Source organism: Chiroxiphia lanceolata, chromosome 11, assembly GCF_009829145.1.
Source record: "Chiroxiphia lanceolata isolate bChiLan1 chromosome 11, bChiLan1.pri, whole genome shotgun sequence".
Lineage (NCBI taxonomy): Eukaryota > Metazoa > Chordata > Aves > Passeriformes > Pipridae > Chiroxiphia > Chiroxiphia lanceolata.
Genome location: NC_045647.1, coordinates 7,828,580 through 7,843,281, shown reverse-complemented (window position 1 = coordinate 7,843,281; position 14,702 = coordinate 7,828,580). Strand labels below are relative to the sequence as shown.

At 39.6% G+C, this 14,702-nt stretch overlaps 1 protein-coding gene across 1 annotated transcript; it reads left to right on the top strand.

Annotated features, from left to right (window-relative positions):
• Window positions 1–678: 678 nt before the first annotated feature.
• Window positions 679–14,559, top strand: C11H3orf14 (chromosome 11 C3orf14 homolog). The gene is made up of 5 exons (XM_032699169.1): window positions 679–813; window positions 2,368–2,449; window positions 3,149–3,272; window positions 7,988–8,062; window positions 10,582–14,559. The coding sequence occupies exons 2-5, from the start codon at window positions 2,397–2,399 to the stop codon at window positions 10,723–10,725; spliced, it is 396 nt and encodes a 131-aa protein (XP_032555060.1). The 5' UTR covers window positions 679–813; window positions 2,368–2,396; the 3' UTR covers window positions 10,726–14,559.
• Window positions 14,560–14,702: the final 143 nt, after the last annotated feature.

The following is a 14,702-nucleotide window of genomic DNA, read 5'->3' as shown; positions in this document are numbered from 1 at the left end:
AAAAAACTTCTGATCTGCAGTAAAAAGGCTTGTAATGAGTCATCTTAAACTACGATCAGAAAGAAAATATTTATGGAACACAAGCGCTTTCAGAGCAGCTTTTAGAAATTGTCTGCAGCTGCAAATATGCATAAATCTATCGGACACCAATGAAATGAAGAAAAAATATCTTTCAGCTTTATCTGGCTTGGAATATTTTGGTTTATGTTTTCTACTAAGGAGAAAAAATTCATTAAAAAAAAAAGGTGGACTAGTTGTGCTTTTTTATTTGAAGTACATTTTGATGTAAGTTTGACTATAAAGGACTGGAGTCACTTCAGCAACTCTCCAATACTGGAGCCGGGAAGGAATTCAGCTCTGACACACAGGGGCAGGATCACACCAGAGGGTTTGGAAACCACGAGGAGAACCGGGCTGGCGCTCCGGGCGCACTCCCCGGGCCGGACATGGAACGCTGTGTGCCTTATGCGGGAACAGAGCAGTTGTTTTAAACACAAACGACCCTGGGCACGGCCCGTGAGGCTCCGCGACCCGTGGGCTCCGCGAAGGGGAAGCGTCGGCACCGCCACCGCCCGCGCGCCCCTCAGCGCTCCCGGGCCCGGCCCTGATTGGCCCGGCGCCGTCCCGCTCCTCCAATCCCCGGGGCGAAGGCGGGTCTCGACCCCGCCCGACCCCGCCCACCGAGCCGACGGCTCGGCCCCACCTTTCCGGCCGTCTCCATGGCAGCCCGGGGGGGCGGGGGGGATTGTTTTAAGGCGTCCCGGAGACCATGGCGGGTCGTCGTCTTCCTTTTGGAAGCCGGAGAGGCTAAAGGTAAACGGCCTGGTTTGTTTATTTATTGAATTACTTATTTATTGCCTGACTTCTCCTTCCTCGATCCTGCGGGGTGGTGCATTCCGATGGATCGTAAATCCTGACACCCCCTCCCCCCTTCCCCAGTGGTAGGGCTCAGGCGGTGCGAGTCGCTCCCTCCCTGTCAGGGCCGCGGCCTGAGGGGGAGCGGCCCCGGGACCGAAGGGTCCCGTCCCATCCCGTCACGTCCTGTCCCGCCGCCCTCAGCCCCAGGGACCTCACGGGGCTGCTGACGAGCCGGGAGCTGCCCGCGGGGGCTCATCCCGGGCTGCCTCCGGCCTTGGGAGCCTCCCGGAGCAACTGCGGTTGGAGCGGTTGCCCCGCGGTGCTGTGGGCGGGGGGTGCTCGGGCTGGTGCTGCTTTATCGCTCCCGTTGTGAGCTGTGGGCGCCCCTAAAGGCACGAGGTGCGTGCGGCGGCGCTGCCCGTGCTCTGTTTTCTCCTGTGGCCACTAAAGGTGTTGCTGATGAGCAGATACGGCGCGAACAGCACGACGTGCCCCGGCCGAGGGAAGGAGCGAGCGAAGGGGGAGCATTATATCAACAGGCCGGGTGGACAGAAGTGTTTTCGGAGTGTGGTAAAGCACACATCCCTAGAAGATGCACCCCAACTTCAGCAGAGGCCATGTGTAAATAACTGGTCTCAGTGTGAACTCTTGACAGAGAGGCCTTTCCCAGCGTTCTCTTTACCTTGATGAGATCTTTCAGCTCTCGCACCCTTTCATCTTATGAACGCGTGATAAATTATTTAATTTTATTTGATGTGACGACAACACAGTCACTTCTGAAACGAAAAAAAATAGGCTGTAAAACACTTTCGGCCTTCTGAAAAGTGCCACAGAATCTTTATTTGCATCAGGGTGCACTTGATCCCCTTAATGGATAAGAAAAAAGAACCAGTAAGATGTAAACTATTTAAACTGTGTACTCTCTCATGTACTGAGTTACAGTGCTGAAAACGTGAGCTCAGAAGTTTTTGCTTAATTTTTCAACCACTTAAAAATAGTTTGTTAGCCTAAGTTACTTAGTTAATCAAGTTACTTAGTTTAATCATACCTATACATAGAGTTTCCTATGAACAGGGCACTGTATCTGTGATCAGTAGTTAAAAATCATATTTACAAGTAACTTTGTGTTCAGTGTAACATGACAAAAGCCAGAAATCAGTACTGTAAACAGTAATACACAGTTTTTGCAAGCACAGAGTTTGTGTGCAGTTGTAAGCATCTGATACTTGAGAAAACTTAATGCTGAATCGGAAACTCAAAAGTAAAACTTTAATTCTCTCATAAATTATTAGAATACGGTAGGATTTTCCTAAAACATATTGTGAACATTAGTAGTGTGAATGTATTCAAAGCATAATGTAGCGATGTCTTGTGGCAGGTTTTGTGTAGATAGCTGACATATAAATATAATGTGTGCAACTTTTTAACCAGAATTGTTTAATACTGAAAAGTGTATGTTGATGTCTGTCTTTGGAAGGTTTTAATTTCACTTGATTTTCCTTTTTATAGGGTGACAAAACCAGGGCAAACAACCGAAAATGTCATCCTATTTGGCTCAGGAGGTTCACCTTGCTCGAAGACATGAGGAGATGTGAGTAGTTGTGTTCTACCTCGCAGCAGTTTGTGCTGGGGTCGTGTGAGACCTCCCTCCCTGCACATGACCCTCGGTGCCCGTGAATCCGAGCTCTGCAAGAGGCTGGAGTTCCAGGAGGTGGCACCCTTCCTTCATGAACCATTGGAATTAGCATCCTTGCCTGCCGTTAAGGGTATCTAGGTTGATGAGTTTTTTGACTTCCAATGGTGGTACTGGTTTAAGATCTCCATTGTTAACCTCCTGTCACTGTTAAATTCCTATTTGGGGAAGGTAATTGGATTTTCTCACTCAACGCCTCAGTTACAGAATTGCTTCTTTGTTGCCCTGTAAACTCAGAATGTGAGGCAAAAACAGTAATGATTCAGAAAAGTCTGTTTTTCTTGTAACAACCAGTACGTGCCAATGAGCAAAAGCAGTACTGATCAAGTCACCCCAACCCACCCTGTCTTTCCTGTGCTGGGAGATTCAGTGTTTCTAAGCACCTTAGCATATGAGGGCTGCTGGTTACAACGTTATAGCTTTATACAAGCGCAGCAGGTGATGCCTGCCTGTACCTTTTCCCTCCTCCAGCACACCCACCCTGCAGCCGGCTTAATTAGCCCCATAGTTTTGAGAAAACTGGGTAAGGTAAAAAGGTTATTTTCTAGCTCCTGAGCAAAATGTTCTACCCACTTAGCAAAATGTTTTCCTTTGTAGACTGTCTCAGAGATCAGAGCTGCTACAGCAGATGGAGACTTATCTAGGAGACAAAAAGACTAAAAAGACATGGCAAACTCAAGCAGCTGATGCAGCTCATAAAAGGAATGCAGCACTTTTAAATGTAAGTTTCTGCAACTACCAGGAACCGCATCGAAATGTCATGGTTATGTAGCTTAGATAATTAGAAAAAAAAAAAGTGTTTGCTGTATAGTTGTCATTTGAATTCTCCTCTGTACAGTTCCCTCTTCTGGAACCTGACCAAAAAGTATTAAATGACAAGTCTTCATTATCTGATGGCATCACTACCTGTTTCCCATGCCCTTCTTATAAAAGTCTCGTAGTGGAAGCTGCTACTATATTTTTTTTTTTTTTTTAAAGTACGTGGAGATGCAACACATGCTAGTACATGTCTGCCTGAGAGAACTTAGGGGTCTGACAGGACTCACAGCCTCTCTATGCTTCGATTCAAGACACGGGGGTATGTTTGGAAAGAGGGGCTGACCAGGCTACAGTGCTTTTGGTCCAGGGGAGGAACTGCTCTCCCACCTTAGTTGCATTAAGTTGTAGGAGAGATTTTCAGTTTGGTGTTTTTCTTTAAATAGGTGTAGAGTGACTGCAGGAATCTTACTTGCAAGTCTGTAAAAGTAGTGTTTGGTGTTTCTGGCTCTTCCTAGAGGTGACACCATTATTATATTGTTCATAGCTGTTCCGCATACCTCTCGTCATTTAGGTGAGGTTTGTGTTTCCTAGAGAAATTCAGCAGACACTGGAGAATGGGCAATTGAAACGATCCAGGTTTGATGGCAGGGACTGGAATGCTAAAAGCCTCCTCTGGAACCCCAGGCTTAGGCATCTGAGTTCAAAGAGATGCACTTGGCCACTGACATGATGCATTTGAAAAATGTTTGTTGGTTGTTCAGGAAGTAGCAGAAAACTGAACCTCCTATGCATTTCCTTTATACTCATTTTTATTGAGGGTCCAAATTGTATATATTGTGTTTACTGAAAAAGTAAATTTTACTCTAGATGATTACAAGATTAATTTTTGTCACCCAAAATCCTTTGCTTCTTCATGCAGAGCCTGGTTCAGGTTTAAAATGTTCAGATTTTGGGTGGGTATAATTCTGTTGAAGGCCCTCTTTGTGTTTAAATGGAAGTTATATTCAGGGAGGGGTAGACAAGGTGAAACAGTTAGACAGGGATGCCTTCTTAACTATTCTGTGACAAGGAAGATTTTTCAGCTTGAACTGGCAAACTGGTGCATTCCAGGCTGGGGCAATCAATCCCCCCTGTATTGGGTATGGATAAGTGCAGGTGCTTCACTAGGGAGAAGTAAATGGTTTGAATTTTTTTTTTTCCATAGCTCCTCCTCCATCGATTTAGTAATTTCAACCATTATGATCCCGTTTTCCATATGCATTTTACATTAGATTTTTACTTCATAATTACAGTATTTTATAAATTATTTGCATTTATAAATGCATTCTCAGTTTACACGTGCAGGCAAGCACAATAAATGCAGAGTGTATTTTTCCATGCTGAAAGCTTTTATTGTATTGGAAATGTTAACAATAGCTCAGACATATACAGAGTGTAAATATTTCTGCAGTTAAACAGATATTTGCCGTCTTCTGTCACATCCTCAAAATTGTTCCTTTCAAGTGTCAAAAATGTTGGTGTTTGTACAGAAAAAAAGCAAAAACATATGTATCAAAACAAATTCTGTTGCAGGATAAAGTAGCATAAATCAGTTTAAATCTATTAATTTTATACTAGTTTTAACAAGCATGCACTCCTGCAGATGCTTTTTGATAACAGAAGAAAACAGGAAAAAAAAAATCTATGCAGCATAATATATGAGAAGCTTGAAAACAAGACTGATTAATGTGCCAGCTTCAGAATATTGTTCCTGATACCAGGCACTGTACATTTCACAGTTACCATGTGGAGAGTTGTTGATTTGGCCTACTCAAAAATACATGGACATGACGAAGTGTTATTTTTTTATTTGCATTTCTGGTTTTCTGCATGTAAGCAAAATCAGTTGTTTTCAGTAATAGATGGTAGCAAAAGGCATTTGTCTTTCTCTGTGCTAGTTGGTATTTATGCACAGGAAAGATTTCAAGATTAAATTCTAATCAGTAGTAAGCAAGGAACTAACCTTTTTTTAATTGAGATTTTGACATTATAAGCACTTGTTCAGCGTTTTAACATAATTATCAGAGTATTTTCCTTGATGTCTTTAGAGGGAGGCTGCAGATTTGGGGAAATCTGTATCATTTGGTGCTTATATAATGTTGTCGTAATAAAAGCAGAAATTAGACTAGTATTTGTAATCTAATTTATGACATTTGTTTCTCAGTGATATTTCTTGTGTTTAGAAATATGTATTACTTTGCAACAGCTTGTAACATGAAATAGAAAAGAAAGAATATGCTGTATAGTAATTAGTATTGGGAAGGTAATTTAGAGCAAATTTGCTTTCCTTCCCAGGCATGTAATTCCAGAATTATTTAAGTGGGATTCTGCCAGACTGATATCAATATAAGTGACAGCTGAATTTGGTCCCCTAAAAGCGATGCATGTGTCATGCATTCCATTTTACCTCTGGGGAAGGGTCTCGAATTGTTTTTGTTCCAGTCCTTGTGGTTTTAGGGGAAGCACTGTAAGATGCTCTCTTTTTTTTCAGTACTGTGACATATTTGATTTGCTGGGTTTTTTCCAAAGAAGTTTATATTGCTGACGTATTTATTTTTATATTGATGACAGGGATTTATTTTTCCTACGAAGCTTACCAGTTCTGTAGACACACAAGAAGTGCCATCTAATCTTTCAGTAGTTACAGTTATTTTCTAAAGCATACTACACCTTCCAGCAAAAATTTCTTTCACTGTCTGTCATTAAATCAGTATTCTGAATGACAATAGACTGCACAACATACAAACTGGAGTGAGCAACAAAAAGACATGTCCAATATCTAGGCTATGCCAAAGTGACCTTCTCTTCTAAACATATATGCACAACTGCTGTCTCCTTTCTTGCCTGAAAGACACTCATTTCCTATCATCATAAACATTCCAATGACTTGGCTGAGTATATAAAGAAATAATGATTGTTCTTCCTTCCTGCTGAAATTCCTACAGTCATTAGGAAGCAGGAATCAGAAAGGAGGAAAATCCTATGGAAGAATGAGGTGAACGTTACTGATTGATCCTTTTTCTGCTGTGGTGATAAATTCTCCAGACTTGGCCTGAGCTGTTCTAACACGAGCTACGTTTGGTGCTGGTGGTGGTGCAACAGAGAAATTCCTTGCTTAAGTTACTTAAGTTTGTGTTGGCCTCTGTTATTTTGACATCATGATTTCAAATGGCTTTTATCATTGCTCTTGTTCCCCCTTTATGTTTATCCCATTAGTCTTTTCTCACCTGAAAAGGGACAGCTACTTGCTGCTTCCGAGGATTTGGATAGGGCAAACTAGGTCTCAGATTTTTCTCAAACATCCTTTAGCTTCCTACAGCAGTATGGATTTTGCTGTAGAAAAGGGAGAACAGTTTTGCTTGGATTAGGTTTGTTATCATGTACAAGAGAATACAGTCATTGTAAAAGGAATTCATGAAATAAGACAAACACTGTAAATTGAATGAACTGACTGTATCTATCGCTAAGTTGAACTTCAACTAACAGTAAGGCTTGGTTTTTTTGCTTTTATTAATCATACTCACTGAATTTGAGTCATATTTTTCAAACTAAACCCGAGTCGAGCACTGTGTACTTATTGAAGTATTCAGACTGGCTATTATTCAATACGAGTAATCATGTTTGGTCTCTCTTGTGGATATGCTCCTCCAGAATCTCACTCTTCCTTTCAGCAGCAGTGGTGGTGAATATTTGGGAAGTCCCTTTGGGGAATTTCCTCTCTCATTTAGTTTTTCTGTTGTACTCTTCACACCCGCTCTCTGCTCCCAACTCTGCCATCTGCTATACTTTCTTTCCCCCTCCACTCTGTTCAGCTTTGGCTTCTTCACACCCCACTCCCACGTCCCTTTCTGTCTCTCTTCATCTGCCCACCACTCAATCTCTTCAATGTTTGGGTATGGAACTAAGCCCACAAGAACGGGTCAGAACTTTAAAGGGGGAGGGCGGTGAGTTTGGGGGCATGCTTTGATTTGTTTGTTGCTGTTGGTTTTTTGGTTGCTTCTTTTTTTAAAAAAAAAAATGTATTTAGGCCTTTGTGAATCCAGCACACATCCGCTGGACACGCAGAAACCCAAATACTGATTTTTTTGTAAGAAAGCTATGTGAGGTGCATTGTCATCCAAGTTTGTCTGGTGAACAGCTTGCTGCAGCTCTACATTTTTGTGCACATGTTATGCATGCATATTAGCAAGTCATCTTTGTCTTGAGAAGTAAAGATCTTGCACATAATTTGCCTAGTTACTTTACAGTTACAGTAGCTAGAATACATACTTCAGTCTTCTTGTAGCACAGAAAAAGATGTTCTCTTCCCCTCTATTTCCTTAAGTTTTATAGAACAGAATTTAACTGATTTACCCTGGTGTCCAGAGAGAATAACAGTCTTTTACAGCAACATGGTCCTGAAATGTACTCTTGTATGAAAAAGGTACAGCAAACATATTTAGTAGCTGTAGGGTGTTAGTCTAACTAGTATAAGTTGGATTTCAGAATGCCTAAACAAAGATTTGAACTTCAGTGTGATTATTTGAATGCTTTTTAGATTTAATGGGTTTATTAAGTGAAATGTCTTTATGTGAATGTCTATTTTCCTTTTAAAATTCCCAGCATTTGTTTTAAAAATATACTTTGCCTGTGTTTTAGGATATAGAAGCAGCAGAAAAAAGGCTGCAAGAAAGAGTGTATTTACTTCCACATCCTGAAACTGTTAAGTTAGAAGTAAGTCCTAGAACTCTGTCTTTTTATTTGCTGTTTACCAAATATTTTGTTGGGGTTTTTTTCCCCTGAAGCGTGTTCTTAAAGTGAAAATAATTGATTTTAAAATCCAGTGACTGGTATAGCCAAAGGCCTGTGTACTGTGTAGCAAGCTGAACCTAAATTCTGGGGCAAGGTCCCTAGATTCTGGAGCATTCTGGTGGAAATGTTTATCAGCTTTCAGATCTGTACAAAATTCTATTTAAAAATGAAGTCAAATATAAGAAATTAATATTGTGAATATCAGAGGATTACTGTGTTTATTATGTTAGAGTAATTTTATGTGGTCATCCCATTCTCAGTTTGCCACGGATTGTCATCTTTACATTTCAGGGTCAACAGTTTATCAGCATGAACAGAGGAAATTTCACTTCAGTTATTTTGTGGTTATATGGAAGCTTACAAAAAGTACTGCTGCTGCAGGAACACTCTATTTTTGCTTCTCAACCTGGAGACTGTAAACATTATTTGAACATAAAAAGTTTGAGCAGCCAGATTCCCACTTGTGTTTCTTGCACCAACAGTTTGTGGGTTCTGTGTTGCGTGGTGGCTTAGTCCTCACAGGCACAGCAGCACAGTGTCCCACACAGGTTTGGGTGCTGTCAGGGAAGGGCAAAGGTATGTTTTTAGCACTGTCAGCTGTGAAAAGAGGTGTATTGTGCCTTAGCTTCACACCTGCTGGGCAAGTGTTGTCATGCTTAGGCTATTACTTAAATGAGAGGCATCAATTCTTGTTCTGGTTACTGTTAAAAAGTTTTTATCTGTCATTGCATTTTGTAAACAGCCTGCTGTGACTGTGGCTTTTTTATTACTCTTATTTTTAGACATTTTTAGGCATAAAGGTACATTTTTTTTCTCCTGGATACCTGTACGTCTTGATTGATGCTAAGAAAGATGCCAAGCTACTAATACTGAACCTATTTTTACTGTGTTTGGAAGTAGTTCTAGACTCCTTGAGGACTTTTGAGACACCAGCTAGGGTTTTCTGGGTCAGTTTTGGACTGCTGCTCCCTCTGTCCTGTGTTGGGTGTGAAGCTGCTTGCACCATGTAAAGCCAAGTCCTCACAAATTGGAGACTGCCGAGCGACTGCTCTGGCTGCAGAACGTCTGCACTCTGCAGCAGCGGTGAAATTTTAGAGAGAGCAGAGTTACTATTTGGAGGAGAAGATCCTATTTCAGCTTTTTTTTTTTTTTTTTTATACTTCTAGAGAGGAGTGCTATAAATAGTGGAAAAAGAAAACTTTCTTTCATGGTACAAAATTCTTGTGCGTGCTTTGTTCCAAAACACTTCTGAGCATATTTCACTCAGCCATATATGTGTCTGTATTAATATACTCTGAAAGTTATGGCTATAATGGATCCCCAGCTTGCTAAGTCGGAGTAGTTTTGTGTGACAGCACATATGCTTGTCAGAAAAGATTCTTTGAGTAAATCTGTTGAAGAAAATATTTTTGTAAATCTGCAAGAGCCACAGTTATATCTGAGCTACATGCAAGGATCAAAATGATTAGCCAGGAATCTAATACCCTGCAGGGAGATGTTCAGTTTTGTGCTGCGTTTCTCCCACATTACATAATTAAGTAAAATAAAAAGGCTCACTACATATGTACCATAACTGTTCTTTACTACAAAATTACTTTTTTCTGAATGGACATCAATGACTAAAAATACTTTCATTGGTGGATGGATTAAGGTGTTGGCTTAATATGGTTCTTCAATCCCATTATTTTTGTGGGAAAAAAGATAATGCACAGCACTTGAAATTTTCCTGAAAATCCTGCAAACAACAAAGTTATTCTTAGGATACCAATACAAAAATGATGAATGATGAATTCCACAGATAAATAATAAGTTAAATTCATTACTCAGAGACACAGCATAATGCAGGAGGAAGGGTTAGATGATCCACAGTGGTTTTCCTAGACCACAAGCTAAGTATACAGATTTTTTTTTTTTATTATTTGTTGGTCCAAATACTGGGGATTATAACTTCATCGGCGAGTTATCACATCTAAAATTTTACTCAAATATTTGGAACTATAGTACTGCAGACTCTTCTAGCATAATCAGTTTACGTTGGTAAATGTGCACTTTTCATTTCTAATATTAAACCGGGTTTTTTTTCCACTTCAAAATTAAATTCAACTAACATACATACTTAAATATAAAAGCTACTTCAGGAAGAGTATATTATCACGAAAAATAGTTTATTAAAGGTACTGTGAGGGTCTAAACTAATCTGTTGCTTACCACAAGAGGGCACATTCAGTCACTTCACAGTTCATGCTGCAGAATGAAATCTTTCCAGGCTGATATTTTGTATCATTCTAGAAATCTGAAATTTCATGTGTAAGTACATTATTGTTTTCTGAATTGCTTCACTCATAAAGTAAGATTTAATAATGTTTTGCATATCTATATTGTTTTAAACAGGCTGACGCAGATTTTGAAATTAAGTTTATTTTTTCTTATATCTTTCTCAGACTCTCTATTGGGCATCAATAAAAGAATCTCTTCCCAAGTGGGAAGAATTTCTTTTAGGAAGAGCAGAAGTTCCTATTGGCTTTAAGAAAATGAAAGCTACAAAGCAGAACATAAACTACTCAGAAGAAGACTCACAAAAATAAACATTCTAGTTGCATTTTGTTTTGTAATTTATTACTTAAGCAGAGAAGATCATCCAGATCGGGCAACAGAATATCATGCCATTAAATTGAAATGTAAATAATTTGAATTAAAATTAACTGTATTGGATAATTTGATTCCATTGTTACATTGTGTACAATTCCTTATTTTTGTTCTGTATTAGAGGAGCAATCCTCAAAGGGGCTTTTAGGAGCAAGAGTGAGAAACACTAGTGTATAGATTTCCACCAAGGCAATTGCTTTTTCAGTATGAGAAGAGTTTTAGGTTATTTTTAATCCTCTGCTTCTACATGTAAGTGCGATAAGTAAAGACAGATTCTTGCATTATCTTTCTTCACTTCAGTCATCTGTGCTGCATGCCTGTTCGTGGATGAGGGAGAGAGCAGGAATTTACCATTAGGAGGAAAGGCAGGCTGTGTGCATCAGAGTAGCCTTGGTTTAGCACCAAGAATCTGTAAAAACCTTCACAAGAGCAATGGTGGAAGGAACAACCTTGAATTTCCATATCCTGTTTTCCCTGATTTTTGTCATTGCCACTTTCATCACTTCTACACCTCACTCCAGTAACCACTGCTGCTTTTCCCAACCTCCTTCTGCCTACGTTGTGTTTCCTGTCTAAGGGGTAGGGAAACAAATTTCCAGGGCTTTTTGCTACTTTGAGGCTGCCCTTAATGCTATTTTCATTCTGTTGATATAATCTACAAGTGAGAACTTTTTCTTAGACATGAAAAGTTTGGGAGAAGCAAACTGAAAGGTAGGTGGAAGTGGCTGTCCAAGAACAAAGCATATATGGAAGTTGAGGAGCTAATAATTTCATTTCAGACATTGAACAGCTGCTCAGCTTCCTCCTACAGAGGTGTAGTATTGGTGAGTTTTAATTGTGCAGTGGGCTAACTTGATATGAAAAATTCACAGTACAGAACTTCAGTATCGGTTCAACTGAAGATCCTTCCAGGTGTGTGATGTGGTCTGCAGAAATTGAATCCTTCCCAAGCAAAAGAAGCCTAGAAAATACTATTTTTTCTTATTATTAAGAACCTGTACTCAAGTCAATATACTGTTAAAATTTAATCTCATATCCAACAATATAATTCCACCCCAACCTGGAAGTAGGAGAAAAAAAAATTATCTCTACCAGTGTCCGAGGATATGAAAATGTAATGATTACAAATTTTACTAAGCTACTAGTTAACTGGCTATGCATCTCCATGCTACAGAGATATAACCTACTGGTTAAATATATATAACTCTATGTTGCGTGAAGAATCACTGACACAATAAAATCAAAACTTCAGCTGCGATATAAAATTTCTGTATGTTTTTCCACAGGAATATTAAGAGTTCATTTAAAACTTTTTCTATTGAAGTGTCCATTAAACTGATAAGTTTTTACAGAAACTGCCATCTTAGAATTATCCTGTTGAGTGGGTGTTGGTGTTTGTAACAATAACGTTGTTTTCATAATATGTGATGGCAGATTAGCACGCTTCTCTGCAGTGTTGTTAACAGTTGTAATTAAGGAATAAACAGTAAAGGGTGTCAGTCCGATGACAATTTCATCTATAGTGTCACAATACAAAATGTCACAAAATATTAGAACTGTTATATAACTACAAAAATATCAAATTAGGCTTTCATCTTACAAGCTGAGAGCTTAAAAAAAACCTGGCATAGAGACTATTGCAATTTTATACCTACTCAGTGTTCTGTCACAAAGACAACTTGGTAATATTTTCTTCTGTAAGCTCACAATGTGATTCTCAATCTAATTTAGCGGGAATGTGGATGGATCTTACAGTAATAGAGCTCACATTTAAAAAGCAAATACTTGGAGCCAGTTGAGCAGACAAGAAGGGAACAGCTATTGCACATGATGCCCAGAATGAAGGGATGGGTGAGCAGTTAGTCACTAACAAAGACTGGGATTCATCCCGGTCTTTGCATCCAAAGGGAAATCACTTAAGCTAAAATCTGGGCCCCTAAGTACTTTATATATAGGAATAATCTGGGTCTTTATCTCTTTCCACTCCGCCTCACCACTGGGACACAATGCAGATGCTCACTGTCTCCTTGCCCCTTGTGAATTCCCCTGGAAGGAGAGCTAAGTGTGTGGACATTGAGGGCATGGCAGCTGGATGGATGAGGATTTGGCAGCCTGCAGGGAAAGGCACCTGCAAGCAGGATTAGAGTAGTTTCCATGCTGCAGTTGGGTGTTCACATAGCGTGTATGAGATTAAGATGAAATTATCTTCAAAAAAATGTTTAATTTTTCCTGCAGCATAACTTTAGAAGCACTAGGACAACAAGTGGAAGGAAAGCTGTATAGGAACGTGTCCAGGAAAGTAAAAATTGAAGAGAAACATTAAAAGCAGGAATGTGTGTAGGTGACTGTTCTCAGAGACAAGGACCTTCGTGTTGGCGTGTGGTCTGAAACAAATGAATGCAATTGCCTGTGACTGTGAAACAGCACAGCAGAAGGGGCAGGGGGGACACAGCAGGGACATTAGGGTAAGGAGCGAATGTCTCCTGATTTGGCACAGACCTTGGGGCACACAGTGTCAGGGAACATAATTATATGGCATCTCCTGTTCTACTTAATTTGTTAAGTTTAGTTTACTACAGCTGGGCTAGCTTGCTGCTCTCCTTTCTATAGATACAGATTTGAGAAAGCAAATGAGAAAGTTTAGTGTGTTTAAAAAAATTTTTTTAAATTCCCCTAAACTGATTGATACTGATGTGATTCAATATTGGCCTTATATGACATCCTGAATGGGTGTTCTACACCAAGTCAAGGCTATTACCTTAAACATATCAATTCTATGTAGTTACCACATCTTTTCCCAAACTTTTATATATAAAATATATATTATAGATATTACATCTTCTGTAATTTCCTATCCATCCTGACTAAATGTTTTTCCCTTAAAAAAACCTTAACTTGTTACTCTGCAGTCTTGACTTGCTACTTGCCCTTTTATGTTAAAATATATACGTATGCTGCAGTGGTCCTAAGAGCTTGTTGCTTCTTGTGCTTTTTTGGTGGGTGGGGAACAGCAATTGAGAGAAGAGCAGTGAGAAAACCCAAAGGTTTTGCCTGTCTGTAAGTTCATCTTTGAGTGTCTTGCAAGAAGAAATAATTAATCATCCTTTTTTAGGTTTATGCACAGATGAGTAGCCCCAATGCTAACCCAGGAGCACAGCCTGTTCACCCATCTTGTCACCTCTGCCATCACATTCCCAAGCTTTTTACTTTCTCAGTTACTCTGGCTGTGGGGGCAGGAGCAGAAGGCATGTTAGTTTTTCCCTAGGATAAGAAATTTCTTACTCTGCAGAATCTTCCTCGAGACTATTAATTTAATTTGGGAGTACATTTGAAATAATAAGTTGGTTTGGACAAATGATATTTGATACTATGGTATCTAGATTGTATTTATTCAGGGTCATGTTTTCATAGGAGTTGGGAGCTAAATTTTAGGCTGTCATTTCTGTCTTTTTCATTCACATAGAGCTGGTTGAGGATAGAGATGTTCAGTTTGAGTTTGTTGGTACGGAAAAATAAGAAAACCAAATTTGAAATTGAATGTACTTTTAGAGGTTATATCTGAAAGAAAATATTATTTACTCCATAATGGTAATTTTCATAATATTTTAATAGTTGTGTTCAGATACAACTTGACCTTAAATATCACCCCAAATGCAAGCTGTTTTAACATATTTGTAATGCTAAGGTCTTCATTACTGTGATATTCTGTTTGCTCAAGGATTATAATCCATGGATATACTGTGTTATAGTTGAAATAAAGCTTTGATCCTGTAGTCACTGCCTCCTGGATCTCGGTGTTATATTGCATGTGTGAGTTGGATGTAAGTTGGTGCCTGTGATAGCCAAGTGTGTGAACAGCAAGTAGGCCAGTGATAAATACTTTGTTCAGGTATGGTGTTTATTTTCCTGTGACTCT

Excerpts from the sequence above, each read along its gene's own strand:
- C11H3orf14 (XM_032699169.1), top strand. The coding sequence starts at position 2,397 with ATGTCATCCTATTTGGCTCAGGAGGTTCACCTTGCTCGAAGACATGAG. Across the intron at positions 2,450-3,148 it reads GCTCGAAGACATGAGGAGAT|ACTGTCTCAGAGATCAGAGC; the intron begins GTGAGTAGTTGT and ends TTTCCTTTGTAG. Across the intron at positions 3,273-7,987 it reads GGAATGCAGCACTTTTAAAT|GATATAGAAGCAGCAGAAAA; the intron begins GTAAGTTTCTGC and ends CCTGTGTTTTAG.